The sequence below is a fragment of the Capra hircus genome, chromosome 15, assembly GCF_001704415.2.
Source record: "Capra hircus breed San Clemente chromosome 15, ASM170441v1, whole genome shotgun sequence".
Lineage (NCBI taxonomy): Eukaryota > Metazoa > Chordata > Mammalia > Artiodactyla > Bovidae > Capra > Capra hircus.
Genome location: NC_030822.1, coordinates 17,857,408 through 17,875,475, shown reverse-complemented (window position 1 = coordinate 17,875,475; position 18,068 = coordinate 17,857,408). Strand labels below are relative to the sequence as shown.

The 18,068-nt window shown below is 44.5% G+C and overlaps 1 protein-coding gene across 1 annotated transcript in view; it reads right to left on the bottom strand.

Annotated features, from left to right (window-relative positions):
* The window catches only part of ELF5 (E74 like ETS transcription factor 5), a 50,777-nt gene extending 36,491 nt beyond the window's left edge, over positions 1–14,286 (bottom strand). Inside the window, exon 1 of the mRNA XM_005690078.3 lies at positions 13,884–14,286. Coding sequence (XP_005690135.1) covers positions 13,884–13,939 — 56 coding nt within the window. The 5' untranslated portion in view covers positions 13,940–14,286. The remainder of the gene's footprint in view (positions 1–13,883) is intronic.

The window sequence follows — 18,068 nt, the reverse complement described above, 5'->3', positions numbered from 1 at the left end:
AGAAGTGAAGTAATTTGCCCACGGTCACACAGCTAGTAAGTGGCAGAGGAGTATTTTCTGCCTCCGGAGCCCATCCTCTTAACCCCATGCTGACTGGTCCCTGGGGGCTCCTAGTTCCCTCATGAGAGGGGACAGGAGGAGGGAATCGACCACATGCCAAGAACTGTTCTAGAACCGCTCACCTGTTGTCCCGTGGTTATTTTTCACTGTAATCCTGAAAAGTAGCTATGACTACCTTCTTTTAAAGGATGGAGAATCAGAGTTGTCAGGCTTGTTGGGTGTCACACAGCTGGGCAGTGGCCAAGCCTGGGTTGAACTCAAGGCTGCCCACTGTTAAAACCACAGTGTAGACACAAGAGTTCAAGCTGGTCTCAGAGGGGGTCCTTCCCTCTCGGTTGCCTTAAGATCACACAGTCTCATGACTGTTGCACACACAGTCTGTCTCTCAGAGTAGAATAGAAATTCTGCTACCTCCTTGATTTTCTGGTGTCTAGTGTGGTTCTTGGGACAAAGAAGACGCTCTTTACATGCATGTATCATGGGAGTGAATTAAAAGGCAATCCTCTTGACATAAGGCTGGAGGTTCCTACCCAGTTCCTTTCACTAGATGTAATGGGTTCCCTTCTTCTCCTAGATCCTGACTCTGGTTAACCCGAGCCAGTATTTCTTTAGTCATTTTTCTCTCCCTCAGTCTATCACCCTCATGACCCAAGGGGCAGCACAGGCTGAAAACAAAAGTGAATTAAAAAATACATTTAGCTAAATTCAGAGATGAGGCCATTAGCAGGAACAGACTTTCAGGGTGAAGATAAAATATATGAGCTATGGATTAGGATCTCTGTCTCCATTATCTTAAAACCATTTTTTTTTTTTTTGGAAAAGAGTCTGTTGGAAAAATTACATTTTCTATGCTCTATTGGCTTAAATATCTAGAATGAAAAGTTTTCTGTTTGTGGATATGTATGATAACAAGCTCCTGGCACCTGCCACCTGGGAGCCATTAGATGAGGCCTCACACTGTAAGGCTTCAGTTTCCTCATCTGGACATACCTACTCTGATTCCTGGTACACATTAAGTTCTCACTGAATGGTGACTCCTATGGTCTATGGAGAGAAATGTAGATGTTGGTTAAGATCACCCACCTTTGAGGATTACCACAGCAAGTAGGATACTGTTGCCCTTCTGCAATGAATAATCACAATCACTACCATTTATCTGGCATTTACTACTTGCCAGACATTGCCTAGGCATGCTCCATGTATTAAATCATTTAATCTTTGCATCACTCCTGTGAGGAAGGTACTATTATTATTATCTAAAACTTACTAATGAGGAAACAGGCATAGAAATTTCAAGGGATTTGCCAAATATCACATAGCTGGTAGAACGTGAAGCAGGATTTGAGTCTAGGGTATCAGAGGGCAGACACACTGAAACCATAATCACAGAAAACTAGCCAATCTGATCACATGGACCACAGCCTTGTCTAACTCAATGAAACTAAGCCATGCTGTGTGGGGCCACCCAAGACGGGAGGGTCATGGTGGAGAGGTCTGACAGAATGTGGTCCACTGGAGAAGGGAATGGCAAACCACTTCAGTATCCTTGCCTTGAGAACCCCATGAACAGTATGAAAAGGCAAAATGATAGGATACTGAAAGAGGAACTCCCCAGGTCAGTATGTGCCCAAAATGCTACTGGAGATCAGTGGAGAAATAACTCCAGAAAGAATGAAGGGATGGAGCCAAAGCAAAAACAATACCCAGCTGTGGATGTGACTGGTGATAGAAGCAAGGTCTGATGCTGTAAAGAGCAATATTGCATAGGAACCTGGAATGTCAGGTCCATGAATCAAGGCAAATTGGAAGTGGTCAAACAGGAGGTGGCAAGAGTGAACGTCAACATTCTAGGAATCAGCAAACTAAAATGGACTGGAATGGGTGAATTTAACTCAGATGACCATTATATCTACTACTGTGGGCAGGAATCCCTCAGAAGAAATGGAGTAGCCATCATGGTCAACAAAAGAGTCCGAAATACAGTACTTGGATGCAATCTCAAAAAAGACAGAATGATCTCTGTTCATTTCCAAGGCAAACCATTGAATATCACAGTAATCCAAGCCTATGCCCCAAGCAGTAATGCTGAAGAAGCTGAAGTTGAACTGTTCTATGATGACCTACAAGACCTTGTAGAACTAACACCCAAAAAAGATGTCCTTTTCATTATAGGGGACTGGAATGCAAAAGTAGAAAGTCAAGAAACACCTGGAGTAACAGGCAAATTTGGCCTTGGAGTACGGAATTAGCAAAGACTAATAGAGGTTTGCCACGAGAACACACTGGTCATAACAAACCCTCTCATAACAAACACTCTCTTCCAACAACACAAAAAAAGACTCTACACATGGACATCACCAGATGGTCAACACCAAAATCAGATTGATTATATTCTTTGCAGCCAAAGAAGGAGAAGCTCTATACAGTCAGCAAAAACAAGACCGGGAGCTGACTGTGGCTCAGATCATGAACTCCTTATTGCCAAATTCAGACTTAAACTGAAGAAAGTAAGGAAAACCACTAGACCATTCAGGTATGACCTAAATCAAATCCCTTATGATTATACAGTGGAAGTGAGAAATAGACTTAAGGGACTAGATGTGATAGACAGAGTGCCTGATGACCTATGGCCTGAGCTTTGTGACATTGTACAGGAGACAGGGATCAAGACCATCCCCATGGAAAAGAAATGCAAAAAAGCAAAATGGCTGCTGAGGAGGCCTTACAAATAGCTGCGAAAAGAAGAGAAGCAAAAAGCAAAGGAGAAAAGGAAAGATATAAGCATCTGAATGCGGAGTTCCAAAGAATAGCAAGGAGAGATAAGAAAGCCTTCCTCAGCGATCAATGCAAAGAAATAAAGGCAAAGAACAGAATGGGAAAGACTAGAGATCTCTTCAAGAAAATTAGAGATACCAAGGGAACATTTCAAGCAAAGATGGGCTCGATAAAGGACAGAAATGGTATGGACCTAACAGAAGCAGAAGATATTAAGAAGAGGTGGCAAGAATACACAGAAGAACTGTACAAAAAAGAGCTTCACAACCCAGATAATCACGATGGTGTGATCACTCATCTAGAGCCAGACATCCTGGATTGTGAAGTCAAGTGGATCTTAGAAAGCATCACTACGAACAAAGCTAGTGGAGGTGATGGAATTCCAGTGGAGCTCTTTCAAATCCTGAAAGATGATGCTGTGAAAGTGCTGCACTCAATATGCCAGCAAATTTGGAAAACTCAGCAGTGGCCACAGGACTGGAAAAGGTCAGTTTTCATTCCAATCTCAAAGAAAGGCAATGCCAAAGAATGCTCAAACTACCGCACAATTGCACTCATCTCACATGCTAGTAAAGTAATGCTCAAAATTCTCCAAGCCAGGCTTCAGCAGTACGTGAACCATGAACTTCCAGATGTTCAAGCTGGTTTTAGAAAAGGCAGAGGAACCAGAGATCAAATTGACAACATCATCAAAAAAGCAAGAGAGTTCTAGGAAACATCTATTTCTGTTTTATTGACTATGCCAAAGCCTTTTACTGTGTGGATCACAATAAACTGTGGAAAATTCTGAAAGAGATGGGAATACCAGACCACCTGACCTGCCTCTTGAGAAACCTGTATGCAGGTCAGGAAGCAACAGTTAGAACTGGACATGGAACAACAGACTGGTTCCAAATAGGAAAAGGAGTACGTCAAGGCTGTATATTGTCACCCTGCTTATTTAACTTCTATGCAGAGTACATCATGAGAAAGGCTGGGCTGGAAGAAACACAAGCTGGAATCAAGAGTGCCATGAGAAATATCAATAATCTCAGATATGCAGATGACACCACCCTTATGGCAGAAAGTGAAGAGGAACTCAAAAGCCTCTTGATGAAAGTGAAAGAGGAGAGTGAAAAAGTTGGCTTAAAGCTCAACATTCAGAAAACTAAGATCATGGCATCTGGTTCTATCACTTCATGGGAAATAGATGGGGAAACAGTGTCAGACTTTATTTTTTTGAGCTCCAAAATCACTGCAGATGGTGATTGCAGCCATGAAATTAAAAGACGCTTACTCCTTGGAAGGAAAGTTATGACCAACCTAGATAGCATATTCAAAAGCAGAGATATTACTTTGCCAACAAAGGTCTGTCTGATCAAGGCTATGGTTTTTCCAGTGGTCATGTATGGATGTGAGAGTTGGACTGTGAAGCAAGCTGAGTGCCGAAGAATTGATGTTTTTGAACTGTGGTGTTGGAGAAGATTCTTGAGACTCCCTTGGACTGTAAGGAGATCCAACCAGTCCATTCTGAAGGAGATCAGTCCTGGGTGTTCTTTGGAAGGAATGATGCTGAAGCTGAAACTCCAGTACTTTGGCCACCTCATGCGAAGAACTGACTCATTGGAAAAGACCCTGATGCTGGGAGGGATTGGGGGCAGGAGGAGAAGGGGACGACGGAGGATGAGATGGCTGGATGGCATCGCCGACTCAAGGGATATGAGTCTGAGTGAACTCCAGGAGTTGTTGATGGACGGGGAGGCCTGGCATGCTGCGATTCATGGGGTTGCAAAGAGTCGGACACAACTGAGTGACTGAACTGAGCTGAACTGATGTGAGAGAATCCCAAGAGGAGCCTGGTTGGCTACAGTCCATGGGGTCACAAAGAGTCGGTCACAACTGAGTGACTTAGCATGTACACACAGGTGGCACTGGAGTCACAAGGTTCCCCATTAGGCTATCATTTGGTACCTCTGGAGGAGGCACAATCTAAGTTGTGGAGAAACAATTTTTTGGGGGCGGGGGGCTGTGCTGGGTCTTTGTTGTGCTGTCTCTTGTTGCAGTATGCAGGCTCAGTTGCCCTGCAGCATGTGGGATCTTAGTTCCCCGACCAGTGACCGAACCTGCATCCTCTGCATTGGAAGGAGGATTCTTAACCACTGGACCACCAGGGAAGTCCTGATATCAATTTCTTAGGCTTCTCTGGGGATCAAAATCAAGGATAAGCATTATAAACCTATTATCGACGGAAACACCCAGGATGGACTTAAGCACAAATAAGTGCTGAAGCAACTCTTGTTGCTGGTTGTGTATTTGCTTTATTTCCTCTTTGGGTCTTTCCCCAGTCTCCTATATCCAGCTCATCCCTTAGCTATTCACGCTGTCCATTCTCCTGGCCAAGAACCCCAACTCAGCAGAGAACAGCAGTGAGATAGCTGCCTTGATAATCCTTCCATGGCTATGAGCTTCGTGGAAGAAATGGATCTTTGTGTGATTTCCATCACAGAAGGCATCGTGAAGGTTAAACAATAGCAAAGACAATGGCAGGCATAATGAAAATGAGGTTAGATATACTGATGTTGTCATTTTAAGGTTTAATTATGGTAATGTTTATAAAACAGCAGACACAACTGCATGACAGTAGTTTTGGTCTCCTCTCTCTCTGTAGAGATACTGGAGCATGCTGAGTCGCTTTAGTCATGTCTGACTCTGTGCGACCCCATGGACTGTAGCCTGCCTGGCTCCTCTGTCCACGGGATTGTACAGGCAAGAATACTGGAGAGGGTTGCGATGCCCTCCTCCGGGGGATCTTTCTGACACAGGGATTAATCCTGCCTCTCTTACCTCTCCTGCATTGGCAGGCAAGTTCTTTACTGCTAGTGCCACCTACGGAGAAGGCAAAGGCAACCCACTCCAGTACTCTTGCCTGGAAAATCCCGTAGACAAAGGAGCCTGGTAGGCTGCAGTCCATGGGGTCGCTAAGAGTGACGCAACACAACTGAAGTGACTTAGCAGCAGCAGCAGCAGCAGTGCCACCTAGCTAGGTGCTATGTTTTGAAGTTGAATCTGAAGTCATAATGGCTATACACTGAATGCATCTGAGAGGCCCAGCCAAGGGAAGCTTTCTCAAAGGAAGCATTCTTAAAGAGTATTTTCTTCAGCTGTTTTCCTACCAATCATCAATACCCTGGTGGGCATGAGCTTGCTTCCTGAGAGAATTGCTGGGGGTGACAATTCGAAGAATGGATGCCATTGACTCCTATGGCCAGTTCATGATGTTGGTTGGAGGATGGTGTGGTGCTGACGGTGCTGCCATTGACGAGTATTGAATGGACCAGTCCCTTCAGCTATGGCTCATTCGCTTCGTTAATTCAGGAACCACATTAATGACAGGCTATCATTAGATGATCCATCAGTCAATCATTGAAGACTTAATCTTCCTACAGGTGAATTGACACTTGCTGGCTAAATTTATCTGAACTTCAGTTTCCTCATCCATCGGTAGGCATGACCACACATGGCGTTTGATATTGCGTGTCTTCACACTGATATCCATGTCTCCGCACTGAACTCTTCTGTCAGTTGTCATCAAAAAGCATGTTTACGGTCAGTGGACTGGGGGCGATGGCACCTATGAGGATGGAGGCTGGCTTGGGGGGGATGCTAGGGGAAATCTGTAGTGGATCCACGTAGATCTACTTTTATTAGTCAAGCAAATCTTATTTCTAAGATGCTGTTGATTATAATAGACAACACTGATTTAGGTAAACTTTGTGGGCAGAAAACATTATATTAAATGTATAGGTAGATGGTAAAGCTTATCCTGATTTCAGAAATGTTTAAAATGTGAACTTGGTAAATATAGTAATTAAAGCATATGTAATAGGCCAATATTTTCAGGAATATTTAAAAAATAGCAAGATCTAGTTGTATCCTTCAAGTAACAAACACTTTAGCAGAGAATTCAAAAAGAGACATTTAGAGCGAGTATAGAATCCAAGTCTAATTTTGAGCTAGGGACTGTAGGACTTCAGCGAGGGGGAGGTCAATAAGAGCTGAAACAGTCAGAAACTGCTTCTTGTGAGATATGGCATGTGAGTTGGGTTATGAAAAATTGGAATGACTTGCTAAAAATGGTTGCTCATTATGTGCCAACTACAACTATAGGAATTGGGCCTGTTATTATCCACATTTTACAGAAGGGGAAACTGAGGCTCAAAGAGCTTCAGGAATTTGCCCAAAGTCATACAGCTAACAAGCAGCAGAACCAGGGTCCCACTGCCTGATTCAGAGCTCAGGCCGTGGCCCACCACACTCTGTGGTGTCTGAGACGGCCAGAAGGACAGGCTCTTTCAAACAAGAGGAAACTTGCAGGTTTGCAGAGAGAATGAGCATGGGATGGCCCAGGAGCTCGCATCTAACACATGCCACCACATGGCAGTCCTGGGACATCAACCACTAAGAACTAGCACGGGTCTCTGGCTAGTTGATGAGGGGTTTTGAGTTTGAGGAGGTCTCAGATCTTGTCTGTTCTTCAGGGTCAGATTTTTGCAGGTCAGCAATGATGCTTGGTCAACAACTTTGATTTTTCTCTTACTCTGTCCGTGACTTTTTCCAGGATTACACTGTATTTCTTATGGAGGTTACTGCTGGGTTTTCTTCTTCCACTCATTTTAAACTAATATTGCTTTCTTAGGTTGTTTCCTTGCAATCTTCTGCTATCTCCCACAGTTTGATTTGCCATTAAAAAGTACAAAGGTCTGGACTGCGCACTGAAATTTCCTGAGTTTGGTTTTGTTGGAGACTCTCTTAGAGAAACAGTCTCAGCTGTAAACACAGGATGGTTTAAGAACTCAGGCACTGTGTTTTACAAAATTTCAGCCTTTCATTGTTATGAACTTTTCTGATTTATCACCTTCTTCTAGAGTGTGTTATCATATGCTAACTAAAATCCAACAATTCTGGTACTTAAGAGTACTTATAAATCTGAGAGGTGAGCCTTCAAATTTGGGAAGCTGCCTGGCCTCACTGAGAGTTTCACATCAATGTTGACTGGTTTGTGCCTTGAACTTGCAAACCCGGGAAGGTTCCAATGAGGCATTTTTCACTCCCCAAGGTGTTTGTCTAGGGTCCACATTTGTGGAAGTTATTATTGAGCTGTTGGCGTTAAAGAGAAGATAAGTGTCTTCTTTGGTCTTGGACATCACTTGCCCTCATCTCTTTTCGTGAAATGATGTTTTAATTCCTCTCAAAGTACAAAAGCAGGTAGGTAGGATTCAGTTTCATTCTAAGTCAATGGTATCCTTTGGTTCCAAAGAACCGATATGAAATATGGGACTTGGCTGAACATTTTATTTCTTTTCCTTTTTTAATTTTTATTTTGTTGGAGTATAGTTGATTATTATAATTTTATTGTAGTATAGTTGATTTACAGTGCTATGTTAGTTTCAGGTGAACAGAAAAGTGATTCAGTTATATATACAGATGTATCTATTCCTTTTCAATTCTTTCCCCCTTCAGGTTATTGCAGAATATTGAGTAGAGTTCCTTTTGCTATACTATAGTCCTTGTTGGTTATCTATTCTATATATAGTAGTGTGTATAGGTTAATCTCAAACTCCTAATTTATCTCCTCCCTTCCCTTTGTTAACCATAAGTTTGTTTTCCAAGTCTGTTTCTGCTTTGTAAATAAGTTCATTTGTATCATTCTTTCTAGATTCCCCATATAAGCAATATCATCTGACATCTGTGATTCTCTGTCTGACTTCCTTCACATAGTACGATAATCTCTAGGTCCATTCATGTTGCTGCAAAAGGCATTATGTCATTCTTTTTTTATGGCTGAGTAATATTCCACTGGGCTTCCCTGGTGGCTCAGCAGTAAAGAATCTGCCTGCCAATGCAGAAGACATGGGTTTGATCCTAGAGCTGGGAAGATCCTTTGGAGAAGAAAAATGGCAACCCACTCTAGTATTCTTGCCTGGTAAGTCCCATGGACAGAGGAGCCTGGTGGGCTACAGTCAGACACACATCTCAGAGTCAGACAAGACGTAGTGATTAAACAAGAACAATATTCCATTATATACAGGTACCATATCTTCTTTATCCATTCCTCGGTTGATGGACATTTAGATTGCTTCCATGTCTTGGCTATTGTAAACAGCGCTGCAGTGAACATCGAGGTGCAGGTATCTTTTCAAATTATGTTTTTCTCTAGATATATGTCCAGGTGTGGAATAGTTGGATCATATCATAGCTCTATTTTTGACTTTTAAAGGAGCCTCCATACTGTTCTCCATAGTGACTGTACCATTTACATTCCCACCAAGAGTGCAGGAGTGTTCTCTTTTCTCCACACCCTCTCCAGCATTTATTGTTTGTAGACTTTTTGATGATGGCAATTCTGAGTGAGAGCTTCCCTGGTAGATCAGCTGATAAAGAATCCGCCTGCTATGCTTGAGACCCCAGTTCGATTCCTGGGTTGGGAAGATCCTCTGGAGAAGGGATAGGCTACCCACTCAAGTATTCATGGGCTTCCCTGGTAGCTCAGATGGTAAAGAATTTGCCTGCAATGAGAGAAACCTGGGTTCAGTCCCTGGTTTGGGAAGATCCCCTGGAGGAAGGCATGGCAATCCACTCCATTATTTTTGCTTGGAGAATCCCCATGGACAGAGGAGACAGGCAGGCTATAGTCCATGGGGTCACAAAGAGTTGGACATGACTGAGTGACTAAGAACACACATTCTGACTGGAGAGAGGTGATATCTCATTGATTTACTTTTCTCTAATAATTAGTGATGTTGAGAATTATGCGCCTCTTGGTCATCTGTATGTCTTCTTTGGAGAAATGTCTATATAGGTCTTCTTCCCATTATTTGATAGGGTTGTTTGTTTTTTTTTTGATATTGAGCTGCATGAGCTGTTTGTATATTTTGGAGATTAAGCCCTTGTTGGCTGCATCATTTGCAAATATTTTCTCCCAATCTGTGGGTTGTCTTTTTGGTTTGTTTATGGTTTCCTTTTCTGTGCAAAATGGCCGAACAGTTTTAAATGAAACAGTAACTAAACAGACAACTGTGGTGTTGCTAAAAGCAAAAACCAGATAAGAAGGTAGCAAAGGAAAAACAAGAACAAGAAAGGCCACTAGGTTTCGAGTCTGACAGTTGCAGGTTCAAAGCTTCGTGCTATCACTTGGTAGCCAGTAGTAATCCTCTCCCTAAGACACAGCTTCCTCATCTAAAAACCTGGAGAAATAAATTGTTACTTCATAGAGTTTTGGTAAGGATTAAAGGAAATAATAGAAAACAAGAAGTACTTAGCTCAATGCCTGGCATTTATTAAATACTCAATAAATGATGGTTATACTTCTTACTATATTATTATTATTGCTGCTGCTGCTGTTGTTATTAAACTTAGCCACCCCTCAATTTTCTAATCAGCAAAATGAGAATAATGTTAGCTATTCACTAGATTAATTGAAATAATACAGGTGTGTGCCCCTGGCACTTAGTTGATTTCATCCATCCATTTGTTCATTTTCCATCTCTTACCTGGTGTCTGTCAAAAGTGCACTAACCTTGGAAGTTAGGAGAAGGCCAGCATATCTGGCCAACAGTTATTAATTATCTTAAACAGAGTAATACTTTTATAAGATGTTATAAGATGTACTTTTATACTTACACTTTTTTATCCATCTTATACTTTTATAAAATGTTCATTCCCTGACCCAAACTTTTTTGTCCTGACCTCCCATGTGCCCTTCTGGGAACAAAGATGCTCCAAAAATCCCAACAACTCACTTTATAGAGTGGCCAACAGTTCTGCCACCTGGCCAGGGCCCACTCTCCATCTTTCTGCGCAAGCCCTGTGGGTGGGCTTTGGCAAATTCACCTTCTGCTGTACCTAGGAGAGAATGGATACCACCTGCCTTTATGGGGGGGGAAACAGGCACAGGGTCTCTTTGATTAGGGGTTTGTCTTCACCCCAGGCTGCAGCTGTCACTTAGAGTAAAGTTCAGGTGGCGTTAAGGCAGATGGCAGATTTTGCACAAGGCCATCTGAGGGAGGAAATAACCAACTGGGGTCAAGTGTTCCAGCCAAAGCAAGCGGTGAGTTGCACAATTGACCAGCAGACCATGGCTGTGCTAAGAGAGGCCGTCCAAGTATTTAAGGCTGTGAGTAGACTGGGGGGAAGGGTGGAAATGACCAGGCTGGCTCTGGGCCTGCCCCACATGGGGATAGGTGCTCAGCCCTTGCTGTAGCGGGGAACCTAGCTTTGAAGTGTTACCTTACACCCATCTGACCACTGATGTTTGTTATTGCTGTTTAGTTGCTAAGTCATATCCGCCTCTTTGCAACCCCATGGACTGCAGCATGCCAGGCTCCTCTGTCCTTCACTGTCTCCCAGAGTTTGCTCAAATTCAAGTCCATTGAGTCAGTGGTGCTATCTTACCATCTCATCCTCTACTGCCCCCTTCTCCTTTTGCCTTCAGTCTTTCCTAGCATCAGTGTCTTTTCCAATGAATTGGCTCTTCAATCAGGTGGCCAAAGTATTGGACCTTCAGTTTTAGCAACAGCCCTTCCAATGAAAATTCAGAGTTGATTTCCTTTAGGAAACCACTGATGTTTAATCAAGTTTAAATCAGAATTGGAGACTTTCTGGAGGACTCATTTAGTATTGGCCCTTGAGGAGTTCATTTATCTGGACCAGAGGTGAGTAGAGTTGACTCCAGTCAGGCCACACAATATTCAGGAGCAGTACTGTTTCAGGAGCCCTTGCAACTTACAAACTAGTTTAAGGTGATAGACGTTGAAGACAAGCCAAGATAGGCCTGGACGGAAGATTTGAAAATGTGGCAGACAGTGGCTAAAGAGGGTACTTGCAGGTAGAATTGGCAATTAGGAGCCCCATGAAAGTGAAAGTCACTCAGTTGTGTCCGACTCTTTGCGACCCCATGGACTATACAGTCAATGGAATTCTCCAGGTCAGAATACTGGAGTGGGTAGCCCTTCTCTTCTCCAGGGGATCTTCCCAGCCCAGGGATCAAACCCAGGTCTCCTGCATTGCAGGTGGATTCTTTACCAACTTAGCCACAAGGGAAGCCCAAGAATACTGGAGTGGGTAGCCTGTCCCTTCTCCAGAGGATCTTCCTGATTCAGGAATCGAACTGGCATCTCCTGCATTGCAGGCAGATTCTTTACAAACTGAGCTATCAGGGAAACCTGATAGCTATTGGATAGCTATCAGGAGCTCCAGAGGTCTTAGCTAAATAGAAATATAGAAGGGTCTATTTTCTGGGGGGAAAAGAGTTATGACAGATTCAATATAGAAGGGAGAACAGGCCAAATTCTACCGCTTGTACTCCCATTCGTCATGTGCAGTCTTAGACACAACTCCCAACCACACCCCCTCTTATATCTTCCATGCTCTCCCCTAGACAGCCTGTCCTCCCCAGCAATCCACCACACACAGCACAGATCCTCCCACGCCATGCACAGCCATCAGATAAACACAGTCTCCTTAGGAAGCTGATTAATAAAACTATTTTATCTATAATTACACTTGACTGATAGTAATGTCCTCAGAGCCTGCTTGGTTAGATTGGCTCAGATGGTAACATCCAGATTAGGACTGAACTCCCTTTGAACTCTGGACACACTCTTGGTCTCTCCAGCTCAGAGATTAAAATGGCTTTAGCTGGATTCGCCCCATGGAACTAGGAGGGTAAGTAGAATTCCAGCTCGCCTTGGTTCCCTTTTCTCTCTGAGACTGTACAGATGATATCTCTGAGAACACACGGCCCAAAGTAGGAGGAAGGCCTGAATTCAATTACCTCCTCTAACTCACCACGGCATACTCTGGTGGCTCTACGTCCAAACCAATGTCAGTCTCAGGTTCCTTGGAGGAAGTGACTGTGAATGCTGTCTGGAGGACTGACACTTGAAAATAAACAGTTTAATTCCTGGATCTTAGGCTGTTGGGGATGGGCTCTACTGAGCCATAATTAACTCTTTAAAGTCTTCACGATGTCCTGAAAATATCTGATTCTTTATGATGTAACGCTGAATGGAGGCAGCGAAGAGGCCTTTTAGGCTAATTACATGTTGGAATGAGGTTAATGACGTGCTGAATATTCTTTGCATGGCTCCTCTAACATTGACAAGTCATTTGGTAACACGCAGACACTGGTGGCTTTTAAAGTAGGTGGGGGCTAGAAATTGAGCTAGACAGGCCCCTGATGTCACTCCTTAATTTAGTCCCTCCCCTGGAATTAGACCCCGAGTGCCCCCCACCCCATCTCCAAGAATTAAGAGATCTTGATTTTCAATTGGCATTTGGTGCCATGGGCCTGGAGATGGGGACTGCCATCCGCTTGGGTCGCAGCTCTGTCTTACACATTTTAGAGCAGCTGAGTTTAGCTGAGGATGAAAGTAAGAACCTACTATCCAATGGGATGCTTTTCTGCTGGGCAGAAGGCATGCCAGTACGAATAAGCAAGATGCGCATCAAAACAAACCGCTGGATCACAGGAGAATGCCCAGCACACAGGAATGAGCCCTGACACCAGCCAACGGAAGGGACTGCATGTGATTATGATCCCATTCTGCAGATGCGCACCGGCATTTCAAAATTACCCAGGGAGATCCAACAACCACTCCTTTTCCATCCTTCCATTCAGGGCCAGGCATTATTTTAGTCACCTGCAGAGCTGTTCCAAGTGCCTACAGCCTCGAATTAGGGGTGCCACGTGCTGCTTTTCTGACTCCCCAACATTTCCTATCTGGATGACATTGGGTAAAAATGAATCTCACGGCCTAGACTAAAGAGCAAAAAGTAACTGCAAAAGGCCACCATGCTTCATGAGGATGCTTGTCCTACCCCCGAGGCATGGTGATAGAGTCTGGTTTGCAGGCTCAGTGGATATACAGGAACCTCCGCGTTTTCTCAGCACCCCCTTTTCCTCACTCTCGGTGGAAGGATTGGAGCAAGGCTAGCCCTGCCCATGGGCTGTCTCCTCTCCCATCAGGTGCCCCTTCCTCTCCCTGCACCCTCAGACATGCAGCACCCACCTCTGCTCGCTTGTCCCGCCAGGCTGGGCCGGGCTCTGGTCCTCTGACGTGGTCATTGCTTGGCCCCGAGAAGGCCCCTGTTGGCTGGGCTCCTCAGCAGCAAGGATACTGCATGGCTGCTTCCAGGCCGGCGACACCCCCTCGGGGTGCCCCAGCCCTGAACAGCCTCCCACGTGCAGCAGGGCCCCAGAATGGCAGCCGGCAGATGGCCCTCCCACCTCCACAATGCCCAGGTGGGGGCTGGAGGTCAGGCGAGTCTCCTGTTTTGACGGGAGCTATGAAGAAGAGAGACAGCTGCTGCCTTGCCCGACGTGGCTGAGGTCTGGGTGAGCAGCAGGGCTGTGTCTGGGGAGGCGAGGCACGGCGTCTGGAGGAGGCACGAAGAAATGTGTCAGACAGAGCTCATCAGCACCTCAGCACCTGGCCAAATAGTAATTATCAGTGCCTCGTGCCACCCAGGAGAGGGAGGGCAATATCTTTATCCCCATTTTATAGAAGGGTAAGTGGAGGCCCAAGGAGGTTACACAACTGCTTTTAGCCAGTCAGTCAGAGGCTAATCTTGGCCCTGAGGGGGGCTGACTCAGAGGTTGCCAATGCACCATAGCAACCGTGGGCCCCAACAGATGTGGGGTCTGGTATCCTGAAACACCTTGCGAAGAAAAATGTCTCCGGTCAGCTAACTCAGGACGGGTTACCCTTTATAGTCCCTGCTTCGGATTCACGAAGCTCACGAGGGTATATTAAAATCTCTGAGAATTCGTCTAGTAAAGAAACCTCTTTGATTTTGCTTAATCCAGTCTTTCCCAAACTTGAGCAACTTTTTCTAGTAACACCTATTAGCATACCTAGCTAGTGTTCCTCCAGACAGGTTTGGAAATTCTGAAGGAGACAGTCAACTCCCCAAGAGAAGGGACTGCGCCTCTTTCCCTGGGGTGTTGCCTCCACCACCCACTTGTGGCAGGCTCAAGTGGGTAGATTTGAGCGGTGCGAGCATTTTCTACGGAGAAGGCAATGGCAACCCACTCCAGCGTTCTTGCCTGGAGAATCCCAGGGACGGCAGAGCCTGGTGGGCTGCCGTCTCTGGGGTCGTGCAGAGTTGGACACGACTGAAGCGACTTGGCAGCAGCAGCGTTTTCCTAGTTCCTCACGCATGGAAGCCTGAAGTCATCTTTAACACTCACTCCTCAAAGTCCTTCCCAAGGCTGGCACCATGTCACACTGACTCCACACCGCTGTGACATTTCTCTCCTGTCTATCCCTCTTCCTTTACAGTCAGTGACAAATGACCCACCGCCTCCACAGAGAGGACTTCCTGACCATCCTTTCTAACAAAGCACCTCATGTCTGGGTGGCCAAGTTGCTCAACCCCAGGGGGCGCCCTCTCCACAGCCTACGACACCAGTGGTGCCTGCTGGAGTATGCACTAGGGCTGCCCTTCACTCTTGATCCCCTTGCTTCATGCTAGTTTTCTTCACAGGACTTTCCAGTACTTAATGTTTCATTTACTTATATATTTATTTGTTTACTGATTATCTCCAGGATGCCAGCTGGTGGTTGTGCAGGTGGCTCACTGCCCAAGAAGGCAGGGCTAGGCGTTATCTTGTGCCTTTTTTTTTTTTTTTAATCATTCTTGAATCCACACCTAGCTTACAAAACCCCCTGCATGCAATAAGCGAGAGGAGATAAACACCCAGCCTGAGCTCTGCCTTCTGAGTGACCTGTGAGAGCCTGCATCTTCCCACAAAACTGCCTTTATTCAAGTTGTGTCCACCCAGAAAGGGATTCTGACTTATACAAAGGTGCCACGTGGGCTCATGTCTTGGTCTCTTCCATAACGTGAGCTCCACGAATTGAGTGGCCATTAGTTTATTATCCAAACTGTGGCAATTTCGAGAATAAACATGGCAATAATACTGAAGTGGATTGGCCTTTCCTTCTGCAGGGGGTCTTCCTTACCCAGGGATCAAACCCTGGTCTACTGCATTGCAGGCAGATTCATTACCTGCAAGGAAGCCACCAGGGAAGCGCTGAATAAACATGGTACTATTTACTAATTGTATGGGGACAACAGACAAAAGTTGGGACTGTCCTGGACAAACCAGAACATATGGGCATCCTCTTCAGGTGGAGTAGACTTTGTTTTGTTTATTGCTTTATGCTTGCTGTCTTGTGTCTGGCATATCCTATTTGTGGCATATGTTTGAGAGGATGATTTCTGCTATCATCCCCAAGTGAGGCTCCCTGTTTTAAGCCTCTCTCCTTTCCTAATCTATTCTACCACACTGATCCTCCTAAAATATCATTGCATATGCAGAAACTCCCATTCCAGCATCTCTAAAGGTTCCACAGCTCCATTTTCCAAATTGTCTTCACGTTAATGTAAACACTAAATTCAGTATGCTGCATTTAATGAAAAAAATAAAGAAGAGAAAATAAAAGAAGAGTGCTATGGGATAATGCTTGGAGAATATTTGAATATCCACAAAGATACGGTGTGTGTGTGCCAAGTTGCTTCAGTCTTGTCCGACTCTATGCAATCCTATGGACTGTAGCTTGCCAGGCTCCTCCGATCATGGGATTCTCCAACCAAGAATACTGGAGTGGGTTGCCATATCCTCCTCCAGGGGATCTTCCTGACCCAGGGATTGAATCCACATCTTATCTACTTGTATTGGCTGGCTGATTCTTAACCACTAGCACCACCTGGAAAGATACGGTAGACGTGAAAGAAAGAATTGCAGAAAATGAACATGGTCAACTTTGTTTAACTTCAAGAAGTTATCCAGTGATCCAAAAATGCATTCAATCTAGAATTCTCATTTTGGGGACTTCTCTGGTGGTCCGGTGGTTAAGACTTCACCTTTCAATGCAGGGCATGCAGGTTCGATCCCTGGTCGGGGAGCTAAGATCCCACATGTGTTGGGGCCAAAAAGCCAAAGCATAAAACAGAAGAAATACTGTAAAAAGTTCAACAAAAACTTTAAAAATGGTCCAGGTCAAAAAAATATTAAAATAAAATCCTGTTTTGACCTAATACATTTGATGGGATTAGACGAGAAACACTTTGGAATACTTTTTCATAGGCCCAAGTCCTTAGTTTAATATCCAAATGTAGTAACAATTAAACCCACATATTTCTCCATATGGAGCACCTATAACATCCCCTACAGGAACCTGTGGTTTATTCATTTATCCAGTAAATATTTTCTGAGCACCTACTGTGTGCCTAGGTCTCTTCTAGTGACTGGGAACATCGAGGTGAATAAGCAAGGTCCCTGACCTATGGAACTCATGGTCGGGAGGTCCATGAAGAAAAACAAATCCCTGTTTTCACCTGTCTGATCCAGAAAGACCTCAACCCAGGAAGTGGCATTTGAGTTGAATGACTTGGTGTTAGCTAAGTGGGTTTGTTCTCCATTTCTAAAAGTACCCCATGTACACTTGTCTGTCCCCGAGCTCTTGATCACTTTCTTCTTGAAGCTGGAATTTTTCTCTCCATATTTTTTCACTTACCCAAATTCCATTTTTCCTTCGATGATTCCTTACAGTCTAATTTTCTACGGTAAACTTCTAGAAGCTCTCATGCATCTCCAGCAACATCTAAGTTCCTCCAGCAAGTCAATCCATCACGCGTTTGGCCTTTAGCATGGGCTACCTGGCATTGCCTTGTATCTCTTTTTCTTTAAGGGTTTCCTGAATTCATATCTAGATTGTAAGCCTTTGTGCACATTAGGAAGTCAATAAACGTTTGTTGATGATAAAGATATATTCTCTAGCATGGACTAGATGAGGGATGAAAAATAGCTTTTATCTTGCCTGCCAAGTTGGACTGATGGTTATGACTGCCTGGGGAGCTGTGTTTAGAAGGATCCTGACACAGTGTGTAAAGAGTGCCACAACCTATCAGCAATGTTTTCTGTGTGTGTATGGAGGGGAGGGAGTGGTGGGAGGGTGCTTGGAGTGGTGGGGCAGAGCATAGGCACAACATTTACCATTCTTGAGCTAGACTCTGCAGAGGTTGAATGTTATTAGCTCAAATGGGATTAAGTGGTGTATAGGACTAATCTAATCACACTAGGACCACAGCCTTGTCTAACTCAATGAAACTAAGCCATGCCCGCGGGGCAACCCAAGATGGGCCAGTCATGGTGGAGAGGTCTGACAGAATGTGGTCCACTGGAGAAG